General features: G+C 43.0%; 1 protein-coding gene across 1 annotated transcript; it reads left to right on the top strand.

Annotated features, from left to right (window-relative positions):
* Positions 1-354: 354 nt before the first annotated feature.
* Positions 355-17389, top strand: scaf11 (SR-related CTD-associated factor 11). The gene is made up of 15 exons (XM_041964310.1): positions 355-522; positions 5025-5070; positions 5170-5315; positions 5755-5838; positions 6317-6396; positions 6597-6676; positions 6765-6802; positions 6928-6998; positions 7469-7594; positions 9305-9402; positions 9809-12025; positions 12524-12846; positions 13299-13472; positions 13597-13716; positions 14572-17389. Exons 2-15 carry the CDS (start codon positions 5052-5054, stop codon positions 14665-14667), a joined length of 3672 nt encoding a protein of 1223 aa, XP_041820244.1. The 5' UTR covers positions 355-522; positions 5025-5051; the 3' UTR covers positions 14668-17389.
* The last annotated feature ends 403 nt before the right edge of the window (positions 17390-17792 follow it).

Genomic DNA, 17792 nt, shown 5'->3' with positions numbered 1-17792 from the left:
TTACCAACTTCTGTGTGCCAATAGACAGTAGTGCTATTGTACTGTTATCATATGACTGGATAGACTTGGATGTGGATCTCACATTTGATACAGAAGGTGTTTTATATTGGCATCACTTGTATTCACTTGAAACTAACCTAATAGCTACTTGGTTCATACATATTTGATTTAATATAGGAGTCAATAAGCAAAGCATGTCAATTCTGTCCACATGACTTAAATGAAGTGGAAGTTGAATCTAGTTTAGGGCTTCTTTACCACCTGTTGCTGTTTTTTCATGTAAATGCACCACGGGGATAAAGCCACTCGGCTCTGTAATGCTCGGCGGTTCCAGTAGGAGGCGCCAGCTGCTAAAACTCTAAGCCAGACCGCGAGACATGTGGCTGGGACTTTCTGAAAGCTACGCTCCGTTTTTAGCCAAAAACAATCCCCGAAGAGTGCGATTCGTCAGCATTTCAAAGCAGGAATTTGGACGCTAAAAACGGTTGACTCGGTGCAAACCAGCCGCAGCAGCACTTAAAGGTGAGTAACGACACTTACCGCTAGCTAACTAGAGCTAACTGCTAAGAAGCTAAAAGCGACGTAAGCAGGTGCTGTTGTTCAAAGCAGCTAGCAGGTTAGCTTTCTGCTAAATCCGCTCGCTGCTAGCTAGCTAACTTATGACCTTCAGTGTAATCATAGTGGCTAATATTAGACACTATTTAGCCATGTTTGCTGCTGTGCTAACAACAACTAGCTAGCTCTGAGGTAGCTGTGTTTTTAGCTAGCAGTAGCTGTCTGGCTAACCAACAGCAACCATGTTGTCACCGTCGTGTTGGCACTGGTTGATCAAGTTGGTGCTAATTTTGTGTCTTCGTGAGTCAGGCCGTGCTGGTTCAAAACAGCAGCAAGCTTTCACAAGTACCTGCCTGTCAACTCAACTGTTATGTAGTTGGCTTCATCAATCACCCCAGTTAATGTAAGTTAACATAGGCTTGATTTCCAAATTAAACGACAGCGTTAAATGTCCAAGTCAAAGCTAGTGGCTATTGGATAATGGCCTGTGTTGACTTGCTGCATTTTAAGTGTTTAGAAATTAAACCCCCCCACCCCCAGAACTCTGTCGTTCGATTTGTTCAAAAATTACTTTGAACCGAAGCTGAACGAGGTGTTTTGCGTTGGGTTTGTGTCCCTGTTGTAGCTAAACAGAGTGACTCAGAATCAAACGGAATGATATTTCACTTTCACTTCCTAGGTGAACTTAATTATTACAAGGTTTAAAGTTTAAATTCTGGCTGTAACTAGCAATGATTTGTCTATCGATACATGTGTAATACATTTTTTGTGTAATCTATTAATAATTGAATTTATAAATATCTCAAGCAGTGAAAATTCCCATCACAACAACCCCACTGATAAACGGACCAGGCCAATAATACTGGCTAAAAATGACCTCAGCACACTTGTTGTATCAGCATAGGAACATCACAGGAATATTTAATTTTAGAAACTTTATTACTTAGTAGCACTACATAGCACTGCACACTTTGTCCACAAGAGAGCACGAAGAAGTTTGTTATTCAACTGTAAATTGTTTGGTCACTACATATCTCGGTCACAATTCTCTAAAAACAAGGTATATGTTATATATTTATGAAAATCTAATAGCATGTTTCTCTGAAATATTCAAATAGTCGTCATTTGTTTATTTCACCACTGTTGGATAATTATTTGCATTGGAGATTGCTTTGCTAGATGTGTGTTATGGAGAAAGATTACTAATGCTTTCTGCAACAACCTTAAATTTGTCTTCAGTGTTGGAAATGAACTTTTCTTTTGGTGGTGATTTTTAAATTTTACCAGCCTCTCACTTTGTAATTGCACATTTGTGTGTAACACATGTCTTGCTTAAAAGAAAACGACTGATAAACATTTTCCCCATTAAAAAGTATTAATGTAATGTGAAGTCATATATGGTAATCAATTTTTAATTCTTTCTGCCTCACACTACACACACACACACACACACACACTTTAAATGCACCAAAACAAACTACAGGCACCCAAACAGCCCCTTTGGTTCAATTCTGGGTCAGAGCTTCAACAATCAAACACACACAGTCTTTCTCTTGTTAATGCTCAGTACAAACTTGTCAGTAACTCGGGTTATACAATGTTTTGTAACTCAGGCCACAAAATTGTAGCGCAACTATAAAATGGTTGTTGCCATTTCTAAAAACAACCACAAGTAGTGCAGTTCATCACTTAAACGGGGATGTGACTAGCAAAAGACATTAATGTTGCATACAAGCCACCATCCAAACCATAATGTTTTCAGACAAAGATATGACATATCATCCACATATCATGCTTCAAATGAGTAGAACAAATCTATGTAACTTTATGTCAATGTGTCATTTATATTAACCTATAAAAATAAAAAATAATCATACAGCATAAATCACAGACTGTCTCACACACATGTATTGCAAAGTGGCATCACACAGGTGCTATTGCAGTGATTACATTAATTGCACAGACCAGGTCCTTATTTTGCTTTTTTTTTAAAAAAAAATGTTATATATGTCGCATTGTACGGCGCTGAAGGTCGTTTCAATTGAAAATTGTCAAATTGCCAAATATGAGGATACAGAGTTTTGGTATAGAATATTGCAGACTTAATTCATCAATATGCATGAATCCCAAAACGTGTCTATGATACTTGATGTTGTCTATGTTCAAACAGAACACAAAGTAAATTTGGAGGTGGTGCAGATTTATAATAAGTCAGTGCTAAGATGCGCTAAGGTGCAGGGTTTTCCATACCTTCATTCACTTTTTTTCCAGATTTGTTTTTTTTTCCTCCAAATTCTGTGATTGCCATTGGACGCAGTGTGCCACATATTGACTTATTGATTGATTATGCTTTTCTGAACTGCCTCTCTCTCTCTCTCTCTCTCTCTCTCTCTCTCAAACACTCACACACACACAACTGTACTTAGACTTTACTTGGGCTGGCTGCCCAGCTGCCAAAGTGTTGCCAACCAATTTTTAGCATTTTTATGTCTCTGTGCAGGCGACAGCTGTGGTTTTCTTTTTGTTTGTTTTTTTTAATATGTTCTGTGGTATCATGTCACTCCTGTAAGTGCACTCATTGTGGTGCAACCTCTCCTGTTTAATACAGGCCTACTCATGCCATTGCTTTGTAAAAGCTTGTACAGTGCTCCCAGAAAGTATTCACCGTGCTTCACTTTTTCCACATTTGGTTATGTTACAGCCTTATTCTAAAATGGATTAAATTATTTCCTGAAAATTCTCCACACAATACCCCATAATGACAACATGAGATTTGAGATGAATTTGAGATTTTTACAAATTTATTAAAAATAAAAAACTAAGAAATCACATGTGCATTAGTATTCACAGCCTTTGCCATGAAGCTCAAAATTGAGCTCAGGTGCATCCTGTTTCCACTGATCATCCTTGAGATGTTCCTACAGCTTAATTGGAGTCCACCTGTGGTAAATTCAGTTGATTGGACATGATTTGGAAAGGCACACGCCGTTCTATATAAAGGTCCCACACTTGACAGCGCATGTCAGAGAACAAACCAAGCATGAAGTCAGATTAATTGTCTGTAGATCTCCAAGACAGGATTGTCTTGAGGCACAAATCTGGGGAAGGGTACAGAAAAATGTCTGTCTTTGAAGGTCCCAATGAGCACAGTGGCCTCCATCATCCGTAAGATAAAGAAGTTCAGAACCACCAAGACTCTTCCTGGAGCCTGACAGCCGTCTAAACTGAGCGGTCGGGAGAGAAGGGCCCTAGTCAGGGAGGTGACCGAAAGCCTGATGGTCACTCTGTCAGAGCTACAGCGTTCCTCTGTGGAGAGAGGATAACCTTCGAGAAGGACAACCATCTCTGCAGCAATCCACCAATCATGCCGGTATGGTAGAGGGGCCAGACGGACGCCACTCCTGACTAAAAAGCACAAGGCAGCCTGCCTGGAGTTTGCCACAATGCACCCGAAGGAGTCTCAGACCTTGAGAAACAAAATTCTCTGGTCTAATAAGACAAAGATTAAACTCTTTGGTGTAAATGCCAGCCGTCAGGTTTGAAAGAAAACAGGGGCTGCTCATCACCAGGCCAATACCATAACTACACTGAAGCATGGTGGTGGCAGCATCACACTGTGGGGATGTTTTTCAGCAGCAGGAACTGGGAGACTTGTCAGGATAGAGGGAAAGATGAATGCAGCGATGTGCAGAGACATCCCAGATGAAAACCTACTCCAGAGCGCTCTTGACCTCAGACTGGGGCAACGGTTCACCTTTTAGCAGGACAACGACCCTCAGCACACAGCCAAGCTATCAAAGGAGTGGCTTCAGGACAACTCTGTCCTGGAGTGGCCTGGCCAGAGCCCAGACTTGAGTCCAATTGAACATCTCTGGAGAAATCTGAAAACGGCTGTGCACCCACGCTTCCCATCCATCCTGATGGAGCTTGAGAGGTGCTGCAAAGAGGAATAGGTGAAGCTGCCCAAAGAAAAGTGTGCCAAGCTCGTGGCATCATATTCAAAAAAGACTTGAGGTTGTAATTGCTGCCAAAGGTGGATCAACAGAGTATTGAGCAAAGGCTGTGAATACTTGTGTACATTTGTTAGTTTTTTATTTTTCACTAATTTGCTAACATTTTCAATAACACTTTTTCACGTTGTAATAATATCAGGGAATAAACTGTACAAAGGCTGTAACATTACAATAGTGGAAAGAGTGAAGCGCTGTGAATACTCTCCGGATGCACTGTGAGTGGTGCCAATGCCATGCAGTACCATGGTGTTATTGCCATTAAACATTTAGCCCTCTTGGAAATGTAAACACACCAGTCAGGTGTGTAACAGGTTCCCAAATCACTCAAACAAATTTGTCTTTTAGGGTATTTTCTTTCATGTCTTGGTGTTGAGATAATGAGATTTTCGTGTAATATCCCTGTGGGCTAAACAAAATAAATAAGTAGTTAACTTTCTCTTATCCTCTGTGTTGTAGTGGTGATCAAGACAGTCTGGGGTGGACATGACTGGAGCTGGAAGTGGTGAGACCCACATTGAAAACCTTTATCTTAGAGCTTCTTTTTTTCCTCTTCACGCTGGGTCTGAGGTGCGCGTGTGTCTCTCCTCTCCCGTGCGTTTAGGTGGCCAGGGCCCGCCTGACGGGACGGATGCTGAGGAGGCGGAGAGGTGTCCGATCTGCCTGAGCCGCCTGGCCGGAGGCGAGCTCGCCGTGCCCGACAGCTGCTGCCACGTCTTCTGCCTGAGATGCCTCCTCACATGGGCAGAGGTGACGCTCAGTGCTTCATAACGTACTTGTGAAATGGTGATATCAGCAGTAGGGAATTGGTTTTGATCCAAATTGGACTGAAGAGCACAATCTAAATGAGTGTGACTGTCAGAACTTTTCTAGGTGGCTTATAAAGTTTCTACAGACACACTCTATTTTCATTCTAACATCCCAATTAACAAGTGTTTATTTTTGAGATTCAGCCAATGTAGTGAACTATTCACACCAATTACTGATATTGGCCTTGTGCCAAAAAAGCATTATTAAATTTGATCCTTTTGATCAAATCCAAAAATAGCATGAAGTATCCCCCCAAGCATATATTCATCTCAGAGTGGAAAAGCTTGTAAAGCATTTAGACCAGTGTGAACTGTTTTTTTTTATGTTGCATGCTTTTTAAAGTTGAATCTTGACAATGTTTCTTGAATTCATTTTGAAGCTGCAGCTGGCTCCCTCCTGCCCGGTGGACAGAAGACCTTTCACGAATGTTTACAGATGGGACGGGAATCTCAGCTGCGTACAGGTCAGTCAGTCTGTGCTGCCTTTCAGAAGATGCCATTGGATGCTGTTGCTGGTAATCCAACACAGTAATCTCAAAAGCTGTATATATAAAGTTCAGCTAAACTGCGTGCTCTGGAAAGTGGATGTACCCTGACTGTGTGTATACCTGTCTGCATCCTGTTTATCTGTCCCTGTAGGCAGAGCCTCTTTACATAAAGCCAATCAAAACGTTACATTTTAAACAACATTTGCCAGTTGACTGGTTTGCACTTTGGAGCAAACGGCTTGAAATCTACCTGCAAATGTCAGTTTGCGTTGAATGCTGAATGCCTTGGCTTGAAAGCTACAGCTACCAGTCGAAGATTGTTCACACTCTGTTTCTGTGCCCCAGCCGGGTCCGCTGTCTGTTAAGCATAGAAAGCCTCGACTGACCTTTATGTCAGACAAAATGTAATATTTCACCCCAGAATTAAATGTCCTCCTGTCATTGTTGTCTTAAGGTTCCTGTGAGGAAGCGGGCGACTCAACCTGAAGCTGAAAGCTGCTGTTGTAGAAAACCTGAACAAAAAGTCTGTTTAAAGTGAGTTTGAGACAGTTTTTTTTATTTGTATCAGAAGGTTAGCACTGAAACCAGTCTCAAATGACTTTGTAGATAACAGAAATCATTAAATGATATCTTCTTGATCAGTCATTAATCAGGGAAAAGTGATCCAATTTCATGATATTATCTTGATTTTCTTTGACTGCATGAGAACAATTTAGGTGTCGTTTTCTTTTCAGAAGTAAGCCGGCAAGAAGGTTGAGACGACAGAAGGTGGAGCAGACAGCAGACGCCAAGACAAAAGGACTTGTGAGGAAATGTACGTTGAAACCCCTCTTCCTCCAGGGTAATGCACGAGCCTCTCACATTTTGTCAGCAAGATCTAACTGTCTGCAAATGTTTTCCAGGTAACGATGATGACCCCTTGTCACTGAGCAGAAAAAAGGTGCTTTTCATTTGTTTTTGTTTTTTCTCTACGTCGTCCCATGGTCTCGTTTCAGCATTTGGTGGAATGTTAACTCAGTGTTCTTCAGTGTTTAGTCTCATCCATGTTTAATGTGTCGTCTCCAGGTGAGAGGAACAGAGTGCTGTACATGGTCACCGTCTTCATGTGTCTCATTAACGACATCGACTCAGGACATGTAAGTCACGCTTCCTTCTTTGATGTTTTATGATGTTTTACCGCGAAGAATTATGACGAATACAGTAACACACTGGTTCTGTTTCCTAGTCCTAGTAGTCACTCTGCTTTTATCTTATCAAAGAAAATTACAGAAACTCAAAATACTGAGTGAGCATCCAGTCAGCAGGACAGTGTAGTTGAAGAAAGCCCCCTGCTGGAGTACAAGGCAAATTACTTCAAATGGTTGATCGCAATTTTTAATTTGAACATATTACAGATTGCATATTGATTTTTTTCCCCCACAGGCTTCTACTAATTGTATTTCCCATCATTTGATTTAAGTAGCCAGAGTAAACATTCAGCATCTTGTCTAGGATGGATGTAAGATATGTGTAGACTGTATTTTTACAGGTATGGTGTGAGTAGTTCAGTTTTAACATTTTGCAGTGCTTCATAAATAAATCTCATCTTGTTGTCATCCTCCTGCAGTTCAGAGCTTGTTTGGGTGACAGAGGACATACCGTATGACACCGGGTTCAACCAGTGCAAACCCCAGGCACAAGCTTGTCCGTGGCTTTCTCCTGCTGCTCCCATCCCTGCTAACGGCACCTCAAGGTAATGAAATCCCAACTGTGCACGAATACTGCTTTGTCTGCCCCTGTTGCTGTTGTAAATAACACTTCCAAGGTCACATTCAAACAAGTTGGAAGCAAAAAAGGGCACAGAGGTGCAATATAGCATCCTGTGTCTTTATTCCACTATCAAGTTCAAACATACAGTATATATACATTCACATATGAGTTGCACCACTTGCAGGAAAATATACTTTACTTGAAAATGAAGGCTGTATTGTTGCACACATTCAGTTCAGTCGTTGTGTGTTGGAGCACAGACAGGTCAGTTATTCTCAGTTTAAGTCACAGGAACTTTTATGCTTTGGTTCAGCCCAAAGAAGCAGACTGTAGTTATGCTTGCACCAAGTAGCACATATTATTTTGATTGAGGTCACAATGGATTTGAAATGCTGTCATTGTGCAGTTGTCATACATTGCAATAAATATCCAACAAAACATGACTTTGGTGTGTGAGCATTAGGTATTTTCACACTATGATTATTGTGGTAAATTAAGTTTATTCATCCTATCACCCTAAACACGACTGTTAGAGCTAAAGTATAGAAACAATACTTGGCACTTAAAGATAACCAGTGGAGTTTTTGCTTTGTTTATCTCATGCATACGCAAGACGCAATACAGCAATGCGTCAATAAAGGCGAGGAAGAAGAAGACTTCAATCTGGTAAACGTGAATGTAAACATGTCAGGATGTAAAAAGGACTTGGCTTTGCAAATGTTGTATGAGGGAGGACATGCAGTTCAACTCATTTGTTTGACCTCAGGGATACACACACTGCATTTTGGTGAGTAACACTGATTGTAAACATTTGTTTGTTTACAAGAAAACGCCACAGGGTACCTTTTTAAACACACCATAAACACGAGCTGGTTGGTTGTTAAAAGGACTGTCGACTGGTAATCGCTTCAAATGCAGCATAGTGGCTGTCATATATGTTTTGCTCATATATGTTCTGATGTCTTTGGGTTTTTAATAACATGTTTTTTAAAGCAGAAGGTTTGTAAACACCTACAGAACCACATAAATGGACTGTTTCATTACTCTCTTAGAAGTCCCTAGCACCACTCACATCTCTACACCCTTGCCTCTGCAGTTAACAAATGCGTTATCGGTCTGGCTTTGCTCCATGTGTCCCGAAGCTGAAATGAAACCGTCATCACGGCCGGAGCTTATTTGATTTGTGATGTCTTCTGGCAGCGGGGATTCACTCATGTTGAATCCATGCTCCTTCTCTTGTTAAAAGTTACAACTCAGCACCACAGGCTGGTCTCGCTCTGCCTCTGTTTGACCAGGCGCTCCCCCGTGGCTACACAAAATCAGACTGCTAATGAAGACAGGAGCTATGTGCTGTCTTCACAGTGCCGTTTGAAGACTGTGGTATCCACAGCAATGACAGTAACAGAAGCTGTCTGTGGTGTAGGTAACCATAATGTGGTCTATATAATAAAACCAGTACCCCAATTCACCTCTACACAGTATATGTCAAGTTCAGTTTTAGTTTTGCAATGACAAAACTCAGTACTAATGTGATGAAGACTAGTAACATGAGGAATATGCGGTATCAGTAATTCAGTCATTCATGGCCTTGCTGTTTTTTTTTGGTTTTTTTTTAATCATTAACAGAAATGTAATAGATGATGTGGCATGTTTGAGCTAAGTTTGTGGGTCTTTTACATTTTTGTCTTAACAGGCAGAATTTCCATCGCAATTGGAATCACAGCCCATTTCCTTTTGGATTCTGCTCATCTCCTTTTACCTCCAGCTCACTGTTTGGCCCTGGTCATTTTGGTGAGTCTTGTCTTTTTTGAGATTGATACTTAAATGTTTAGATAAAGGGATATAAACGAATGTAAATTCATTATTTGGACATGAATGTTTTCAAGTATCAGTTTCAGCTTTTCTTTTTGTGAAGGTGGTTTTCAAATCCAAATTATGTTTAGTTATATAATGAATTTAGGTGCATGGTTACATTTAGTTTGCTTTTTGTTGGAAGTAACATGTACTTACACGTGTGGAGTATGAATGGTAGTAGCAAACTATTTAACACAGAAAATGAAGCAATCTAGATGACTTCATGTATTTCTAAATGAGGTATAATTAAAAAAAAAAAAACTTTGGTAGCTGCTCTTTAAGGTTTTAAAGAAAATGCTGATTGTGTCTCTAAATGAAATTGGGCCTCATTTATCTCTCACAGTGTTTCAAGGTGTTGTCTGTGCCATCACGTGTCCCAAAGGAGGAGAGAAGAGGGGTGGCCGGGCATCAACCTCCAAAGCTCCCGCCAAAGAGGCCGAGTCTCTACCAGCCAGGCGATCTGGACGCCACAGTAAAACCCAGGAAGAGCCTCCAGCATCTGACCCATCCCCGCCACAGTCCAGTCCGTCAGACTCTGACTCGTCTACCGGCCAGTCTGCCAAGCCAGTCAGGGCCTCTCAGGCACCAGCCAAGAGGAAGGGCAAACAGGTAACAAACCGAAAGGCCAGTGGGAAACGGAAAGCCACAACAAGGGCAAAACGATCCTCCGAAGTTGTTAGCAGCCCAGCAGCGAGTGAGGAGGAGGAAGAGGGTGATAGGGATAACAACATGGAAAAGGAGGAGGAAGAAGAGAAAACTGATCAGGAGCAGGAGTTGAACATCTCAGAGCAGCCACAATCTGATGCTGAAGGGAGCCTCAATGAAGACTGTGATGGTTTCAACTCTTCTGATGAGCGAGGAGGTGCTGATCCTTTGAGTAATGATGTGGGAGAGGATAGTGATGAGACTCAGGAACAATCTAAAGAAAATAACCAGAAGTCAGATGAGGAAGATGATGACCTGTCTTGTCCCTCAGAGCATGAACCGGAGCTGTTAGGAGCCGAATCTGAGGATGTCCAGCAAAGGGAGAACGAAGATCCAGCAACCCCTGTTTCCTCTGGAGAGAAGGACTCTGAGAAAAGGACTTCATCATCACCCTCTGACTCTCAGATTGCTCCGCTGGAGAACCTCATGTCTCCACACTGTGATGAGCAGGATGATGACATGGAGGTTTGTGCAGAGTCAGAAGAATTCAACAATGAAGAATCTCCAAAGGAAATCAAGGCTGAATCATGTGAGAATTCTCCACAACCGCCTTCCCCCTCAGCTGGAGAGTCCGAGGATGACTTGGCAGTCTCAGAATCAAAAGCGTCTGAGGGTGCTGCTACAGAAAAGGTTGGATCAGAGGAGCCTTCTGTAGTTAACAGCTCAAGGGAAGGAACCAAGGATGGCAGTCCATCCCAGGATGACACCGAAGTTGTTGCCATGGATTGCAGTTCACCCATTAGTGAGCGTGGTAACGATCCTATTTTTGAACTACCGAAGGAGAGTGCTGCCACAGCTGCTGCAGAACCTGCTGCTTCTGCAAGCCAAGTTGCCAAGGATGAGGATCGCAAGGAACAACGGGAGAGAGAAAGGAGCCAAGAGAGGAAAAATGGCAGACAGCGGCGCTCTCGCTTCCACTCCCCAACCTCCACCTGGTCACCGAAGAGGGACTCCAAGCGAGAACCATCCAGGCGCTCACGCTCACGGTCTAGAGAACGTGAAGGCAGCCCGCCCTCTAGCCGCTCATCCAGAGCTCGCAGCAGAGAAAGAGACAGGGACCGGGACGGTGAGAGAGATTATTCTAGGAGGGAGCGAAGTCGTGAAAGGAGAAGGCGCCGATCCAGGAGTCGCTCTAGGTCCAGATCCCGGTCTCGGTCTAGGTCACGATCCAGAACAAGGTCCTACAGACGAGGGCCCAGTCCTGAACGGCCACCTTCCAGAGAGCAGTCTCCCCAGAGGAAGGACCGTAGGGGCAGCTGGAGGTCTGGGCAGGGCAGTGGGTCTGGCAGTGAGGGACGGAGGTATCACGGAGGCGCTGGGCGCTTTGAAAATGGTGTGCCTACAGAAAGTTCCCCTGAACGCCAGGGATGGTCGGATAATCCTGACTGGGTTACAGAGAAGAGTTGTGGTGAATCTGATAACAGGAGCCGCGACTCCAGTAGCGGCTCACGATGGGAAGACCACCGCAACAGAGGAGAGCCACGGGTACGGGGAGGCCGTGGAGGGTTTGAACGTGGCCGGGGCGCAGGGCGGGGCGGTGGCAACCGTAGCTTCTATAGCCAGCAGGAAGAAACAGCTGACAGCCGCTGGCAGCCCAGAAACAACTTCTCAGGTACAGGCAACAATTCAGGGAATGACGCGTATAGCCGTTTCAATGAAAACCGCGGTGGTGGCAGGAGGAAAGATTCAGAGCCAGTAGACTCTATGCTTGACCGGTCAGGGTGGTCATCAGCGTCCAGCTGGGCTGTTAGGAGGACACTACCTGCAGACGTTCAGGATTATTACTCCAAGAGGGAGAGAGGGGGACCTGGAGGCTGGAACCGACAAGAGGAGGAGCAGCCGACAGCAGCAACAGGTCAGTACTCCTCCTCAGAAAGCTAGGCTTCTCTGTACAGTTATTTATCACCACTCCAAAACCAGCGCTGCTTCTGCCTGAGAAAATGCAAATGATGAAAAAGCAAGTAAAAAATCTGCCTTTCCCTCTTAAATAGGAGCTGTAGTCATGGTGTGTGCAATTAATGTTCTGTTTGAGGCTAATAAAGGAAGATCCAGTATTTCTACTGTGAACATGCACAAAAGAAAAGAAACCTGCATTTTATTAGATTTGAGAGGAAAGAGCAATTCCTTTGAAGTTGTTAATTTGTTTTTCAAATCCTCACAGTTGTTTTACTCGCACATATTTGAGTCTATCATTTAGTATGTGAAGAATCTTGTGCACAGTTCCTCATTTATGAATTCATTTTCTGTCACTATACACAAAAAAATACAGTACTTAAAATCAGCTACAAAATGTGACTGTTTTAGCTGCCATACAAGATGACGGGTTCTTAATTTTGTTTTTCTTGTTCAACAGATCCGCCTAAAAGCGAGCCTCCTCCCCAGGCAGTGCTGGGCAATGCTCCGGTGCCTGTGATGAACGTGATTCCTCCTCAGCTGAATGTTCTTCCCCATCACTACCCGATGCAGGGCCCGCGAGGAGCCCTGCCGGTCAGCTTGCAGCCTGCAGCACCATACGCAATGCCTCCTCAGGTCCCTGTGCATCTCCACCCTGCTGTACCACTGCTTCAGGTCCCCGCTGTCGGCGCTCAGGGCCTCCCACCGCCTCCCCCACCGCCTCCACCCATGCAACAAGGCAGCCAGACAGCAGCAGCTCAGCCTGATGGCTATACGACACAGGTATGGAATTGCATGCATGTAACCAGACCTGGGATGTGATGGGAGTTCCTGACTATGTATATCTTTTAGCGTTAATATTGCTCAAGTTAAAAAAAAAAGATAATAAAAAAAAAAATACAAAATTAAAGCTGCAAGCAGCAACGAGCTGCTGCTGTCATGTGTCACAAACATTTTTTTCAACCGATCTGGCTCATTTATGAGAGAAATGAAAACTCAGTCCCCCGATGCTGTTTTGTTGTTGATATAGCCCAAATCCAACAGGTTCAATTCAACATAACTGCCATCTGGCCTGTAGGACTCATATTTCTTGGGAAGCACATTCACATTGCGGCAGAAACATGATGATAATTTTTGTACACACAAAAGGGTTTTGCTCCTTTGGGGCGTTAATCAAGTACTGTTCTTAAGCAAAGTTTCCACTATGTTTATTCTCGTTCTCTGGTTTCTCCTAGATGGCCAGTACAATGGTGGGTTATGGGAAACCCGGCCTTCTTCCAACCCCAACCAAAGCTGGCATTGCTGTAGTGACCCAGGGCCAGCTGCCACCCAGTCAGGTACTACCATCCTCCACAACTCAGCCTGGCCATCATAACAAGGCTCAAGCTGACAGCTCCAAAAAAGAAAAGGTAACCTGCTGCCACTGGTCTGCCTGTTACTTAATCACAAGCCCTCTGTCAAGAAAGTGTTTTGTTTCCCTGCCAGTTTCTGCCAGTATTTCTCAAGCAATCTAATTTCCTCTTTCTGCTTTAGAAACAACAGATCCAAGAGAAAGCTATAAACGAAGTGAAGACAGCCATCAAACCCTTTTACCAAAGGAAGGAAATCACAAAGGAGGAGTACAAGGAGATTGTCCGCAAAGCGGTAGAGAAGGTAAGCGCTTCTCACTTGGAGAATTTCTGACACGAACTGATGCCAAGTCATTCGCCAAGCCCCACCCCCCTTAGTTACCTCCTAACCCTGTCAAGTTTTCCCTTCTCACGTCTGCTCTCTCTGCAGTTTAAGGGTCACAGATATGGCGTTTAAATTCTGAGTAACTTTTGGTGACAAAAGTGTGACAAAGAAAAGGTTAGTTTAGACTGACATTTCATCCCAACATAACCCTGTTTAGTCGCTAAGTTCATGTACTTGTTTGGATTTTCAAACAGTATGTTTGTGTATGTATATGTCAAGAGACAAGGCTGACCAATGTGTTTTGCAAGTGTAACACTGTCTCGGGTAATGAGTTTGGCTTGGCTGCAGTGTAAATGTCTACAAATCCATCACAGAGCGAGACAGTGCTGCTAACGTTAGCCTGAACTAGTGACATCCATACCAGCTTCCACACAGTGGACAAATGCTTCGTGTGAATGTTTGTGAATTAAACTCTGGACCAATATGCATAAATCAAAAATATTCTTGGTGATTAACCAAGTAGCTTTTAGTTAGAGCAGATAAACACTGTTTAATTCAGTTCCTACATCTAGTACAGCCCCATGCAGACCGCCTCAGTGTGGAGTATCCAAAGCTGGACAGGTTGATGCTGTGCTGAGGTTTCGTAGCGAAGCTACATTTGGACAATTGCCGTACAGGGGAGGGATTCAGTGAACGGACAACTGTGGAGAAATTTCATGCGCAGAATGTTCAATATGTCCTATTTGCAATAAGCTTCCCCAGCAGTAATGATTGCCAGAAATATGGTAAGAACTGTTACTGACTGTCGCTGTGTCTTTTGTTTGTTTTGTTTAGGTGTGTCACAGCAAGAGTGGTGAGGTGAACTCCAGTAAGGTGGCCAACCTGGTGAAGGCCTATGTGGACAAATACAAGCACGCCCGCAAGAAATGAAACCCCACCCTGTTCCTGACGTGGCGATGCCCTCACAGACCCATTCAGCTGCTCAAGTGCAATTTCCTCTAGCTGGAATTTGGCCTCCAAACTGAAAGACAACGGAGCGCTAACATCTTTTCTTTTTTTGATATCTCTACCTTTTATTGAACGATGAAGATTTTTTTCTATAGATTTTCATATTTTGTTAGAAAAAGAATTACCCAATCAGAAATTGTAATGCAAGAGCCCTTTATTTTGCATAGGTCATGTGACTTGGGAACTACTGTAAGGAGTGCAGGGTAGCATGAGGGGCGGTGGGACGGTTGATACTAAGGATTCAACACTCAGTGAATGACAACAGCTCATGAAGTGTGGAGCCTCTCCCAAAGTGCCGGCTGGTACAACGAATTTCTCCTCTACGGCATCCTGATCACATAGCTTATTCATTGAATATTGTCGATGTTCTTTTTTAAAAAATATTATATTTCAGATGAAAGCCTAGTTTAAAAAACAGTGCATTGCCTTTATTAACCTCTGTGGCCCAGTGACGGGCTGGAATCTGAGTGTGATTCTAATCAGGGCCCTGATTGGCTGAGGAGACGCTAAGCGGGATGGCCAGTCAGCAGTGAGTGTGTAATGTAAGGCACAGATCCCAGGGTGGGCAGATCAAGTGAAATGAACCCTGCCTGAATGTGTAATAAATGTCAGTGGCTGAACATGAACGTTGCAAAGTATACAGAGAGTAGTGAAATAAATTAGCTGCTTCCTGATTCGCTCTGTGTGTTTGTCAGAGGCTTCGCGTGAAGGATGGAAACGCCTCCATTTTCGACTGTAAAGATGGAAACGTTTCATGGTTGTCTCCACCTTTGTTGCTGTGGTGTTTCCGCTCCACGCTTCCCAAAAATCCCTTTTGAAACAGTGTGTGCTATTGTGATGTTGCTTTCTTTGTTTAAACATAAAAGCCCCCCACTTTCGCTGAGGAACAAACTACCAGATATCAAGTGGAAAGTTCCCATGAACTGAATGTAATGCTGCACTGTTCTAGTGCACCATATAACTGTTAGATACAGACAAGTAAAAGAACAACCCTTAAATCTCGAATAACAGATGTATTATTTTTGTTTGGCTATTTGGGGCCAGCAAAATAAGTTCTGAACACAACATTGACATATCACCACAAGTTGATGTAATGAACTCAAGAGCAAACAGTTGCTTATTTATGCAACCAGCATTGACGGAGCAGGTAGAGAACAGTGCGTTTTTTTTTGTTTTTTTTTTAGAGCCATGAGGTTGAAGCAGCCAGACAGCCAAACTGAGCTGAAACTCACTGTAAAGCACAAACGTGCACAAAAAGTGGCAGCGAGCGTTGCTTTCAGTCACACATCTCGAAGAAACTTTGTGGATGCATTTAAATGTCTGTGTTGCAGAGCTGACTACTCTCAGTGATGATTAAAGGTCCTGCAGGTGTTTTCAATTAATCTGGCTAATTGGACCTGCGCTCGATGGTGGGTGAAGCTTTGCTGGAAATTATGTCACCACACCTCTGAACAAATAAAATGATTGATTCCATCTGGCTGCCTCAGTTTGATGGTCCTGGTATTGTGCATGTTGGTTCACTGGCCCTCCATCATGGCTGACTGGAACACTTTGATGGAGCAGAGACATCGTTAATGTTTGCAGTCACACCTTTACCTTTTTGACAAGTCCAAATGTGAAAATAATAAAAGTGCAATCTTTCCCGCCCACTGAAGCTGACGTGAGAGTTAGTGAGATGTCAGTCATCCAATGTCTGCACTTTCTCACACAGCCCTGCAGGGAGAGCTAATAATCCTGGTCTACCATGGTTGTACAGGGCCTTTGAGACCACTGGAGAAAGCAGTGGTTGAGGCAGGTGCACCAGGCCAACCAATCAACATCAAGGTATCTTTCTGTTATCAGCTGAAGACTGAGATCAGCTGATTAATTGATTCCAGCCTGGTGTGCTCCTCCTTGGTTGGAACAAAAACCTGCAGCCACACGGTCTTTATGGAATGAGTTTGACATGCCTGGGTTAAGGTTTAAAATGAGGTAACGGTAATTAAAAAAAAAAGAAGAAAAGAAATGCAGCCAAATTACAATAAATACCAAAAAACCACAAAAACCAAACAAAAGCAAACAAAACTCCGGAACAGCCACTAAAGGACCTTGTGGTGAGATAATTTTGTCAACCGTTTTTGAAGGTAAAGAAAACATTTGTCACGTTCACTTTTGAGCTAACATGGACGACAAGTCAAATCAACAGGTGTGTGACAGATGGACAAATTAAATCTGCCCCAGAACTGCTGCTTGACTGACCTCGTGTTGAACTTAAATCAACTGTTTCCAAGGCCATTAACACATTTTTGAGCTCAATTACAAGCTTGAATATAAGAATTTTAGGCTCCAGCCCCCCCGTGACCCTGCAAAGGATTCAGCGGTATATAGATAATGGATGGATGGATAATATTAGAATTTTTAAATGAGCTGAGAAGTTGTTCAATTTGTATTTATTCTGGCATATCACACTAATTAAAATCACCTGGTCTCCTATCAACCGGATAATCCTGTTGATCAGCTTTATACATTTTTAATCTGTGTGGGACAGAGAGGTTAAATAGTCTCGCCTCCAGCTGTGTAGTGTCCTCTGTTGACCACTAGGGAGCAGTGGTGTGAAGGAAAGAGGAGTGCTGTTCATCCCAGATGAAAATGCTGCATTTTAAATAAACACTGCAGTCGTGCAATTTCATGAAATTCCCTGTTAGTCTGCACTTGGAGAGAAATTATAAGACCACAGTTACCCACAACGTAAACTCCAGAAATCTTTGGAATTTATGAGTTATGACTCCATGAGCAAGGACAAGTGAAGGTAGAGGTTTTCTTAAGCATTTAGCTGTGTGTACAGTTAAATACATGGTGCACAAAGTCATTTTAAAGGTTTAAAATTGTGAATATCTTCGGACTGAAACTGGAGACAAGATAAAAGCAGCATGCTAAGACAGTGAAAAGCTTTTTCCCACAAAAACAATATTGCTCACATGAATTATGAAATGTGTTCTTATGAACAAGGCCCTCTAGTGGCCCCGCTGAGGTGGACTATAATTCTGAAAACCATCTGACCAGATACT

This window comes from Chelmon rostratus, chromosome 22 (genome assembly GCF_017976325.1).
Source record: "Chelmon rostratus isolate fCheRos1 chromosome 22, fCheRos1.pri, whole genome shotgun sequence".
NCBI lineage: Eukaryota > Metazoa > Chordata > Actinopteri > Chaetodontiformes > Chaetodontidae > Chelmon > Chelmon rostratus.
This window is presented reverse-complemented; position numbering and strand designations above follow the sequence as displayed.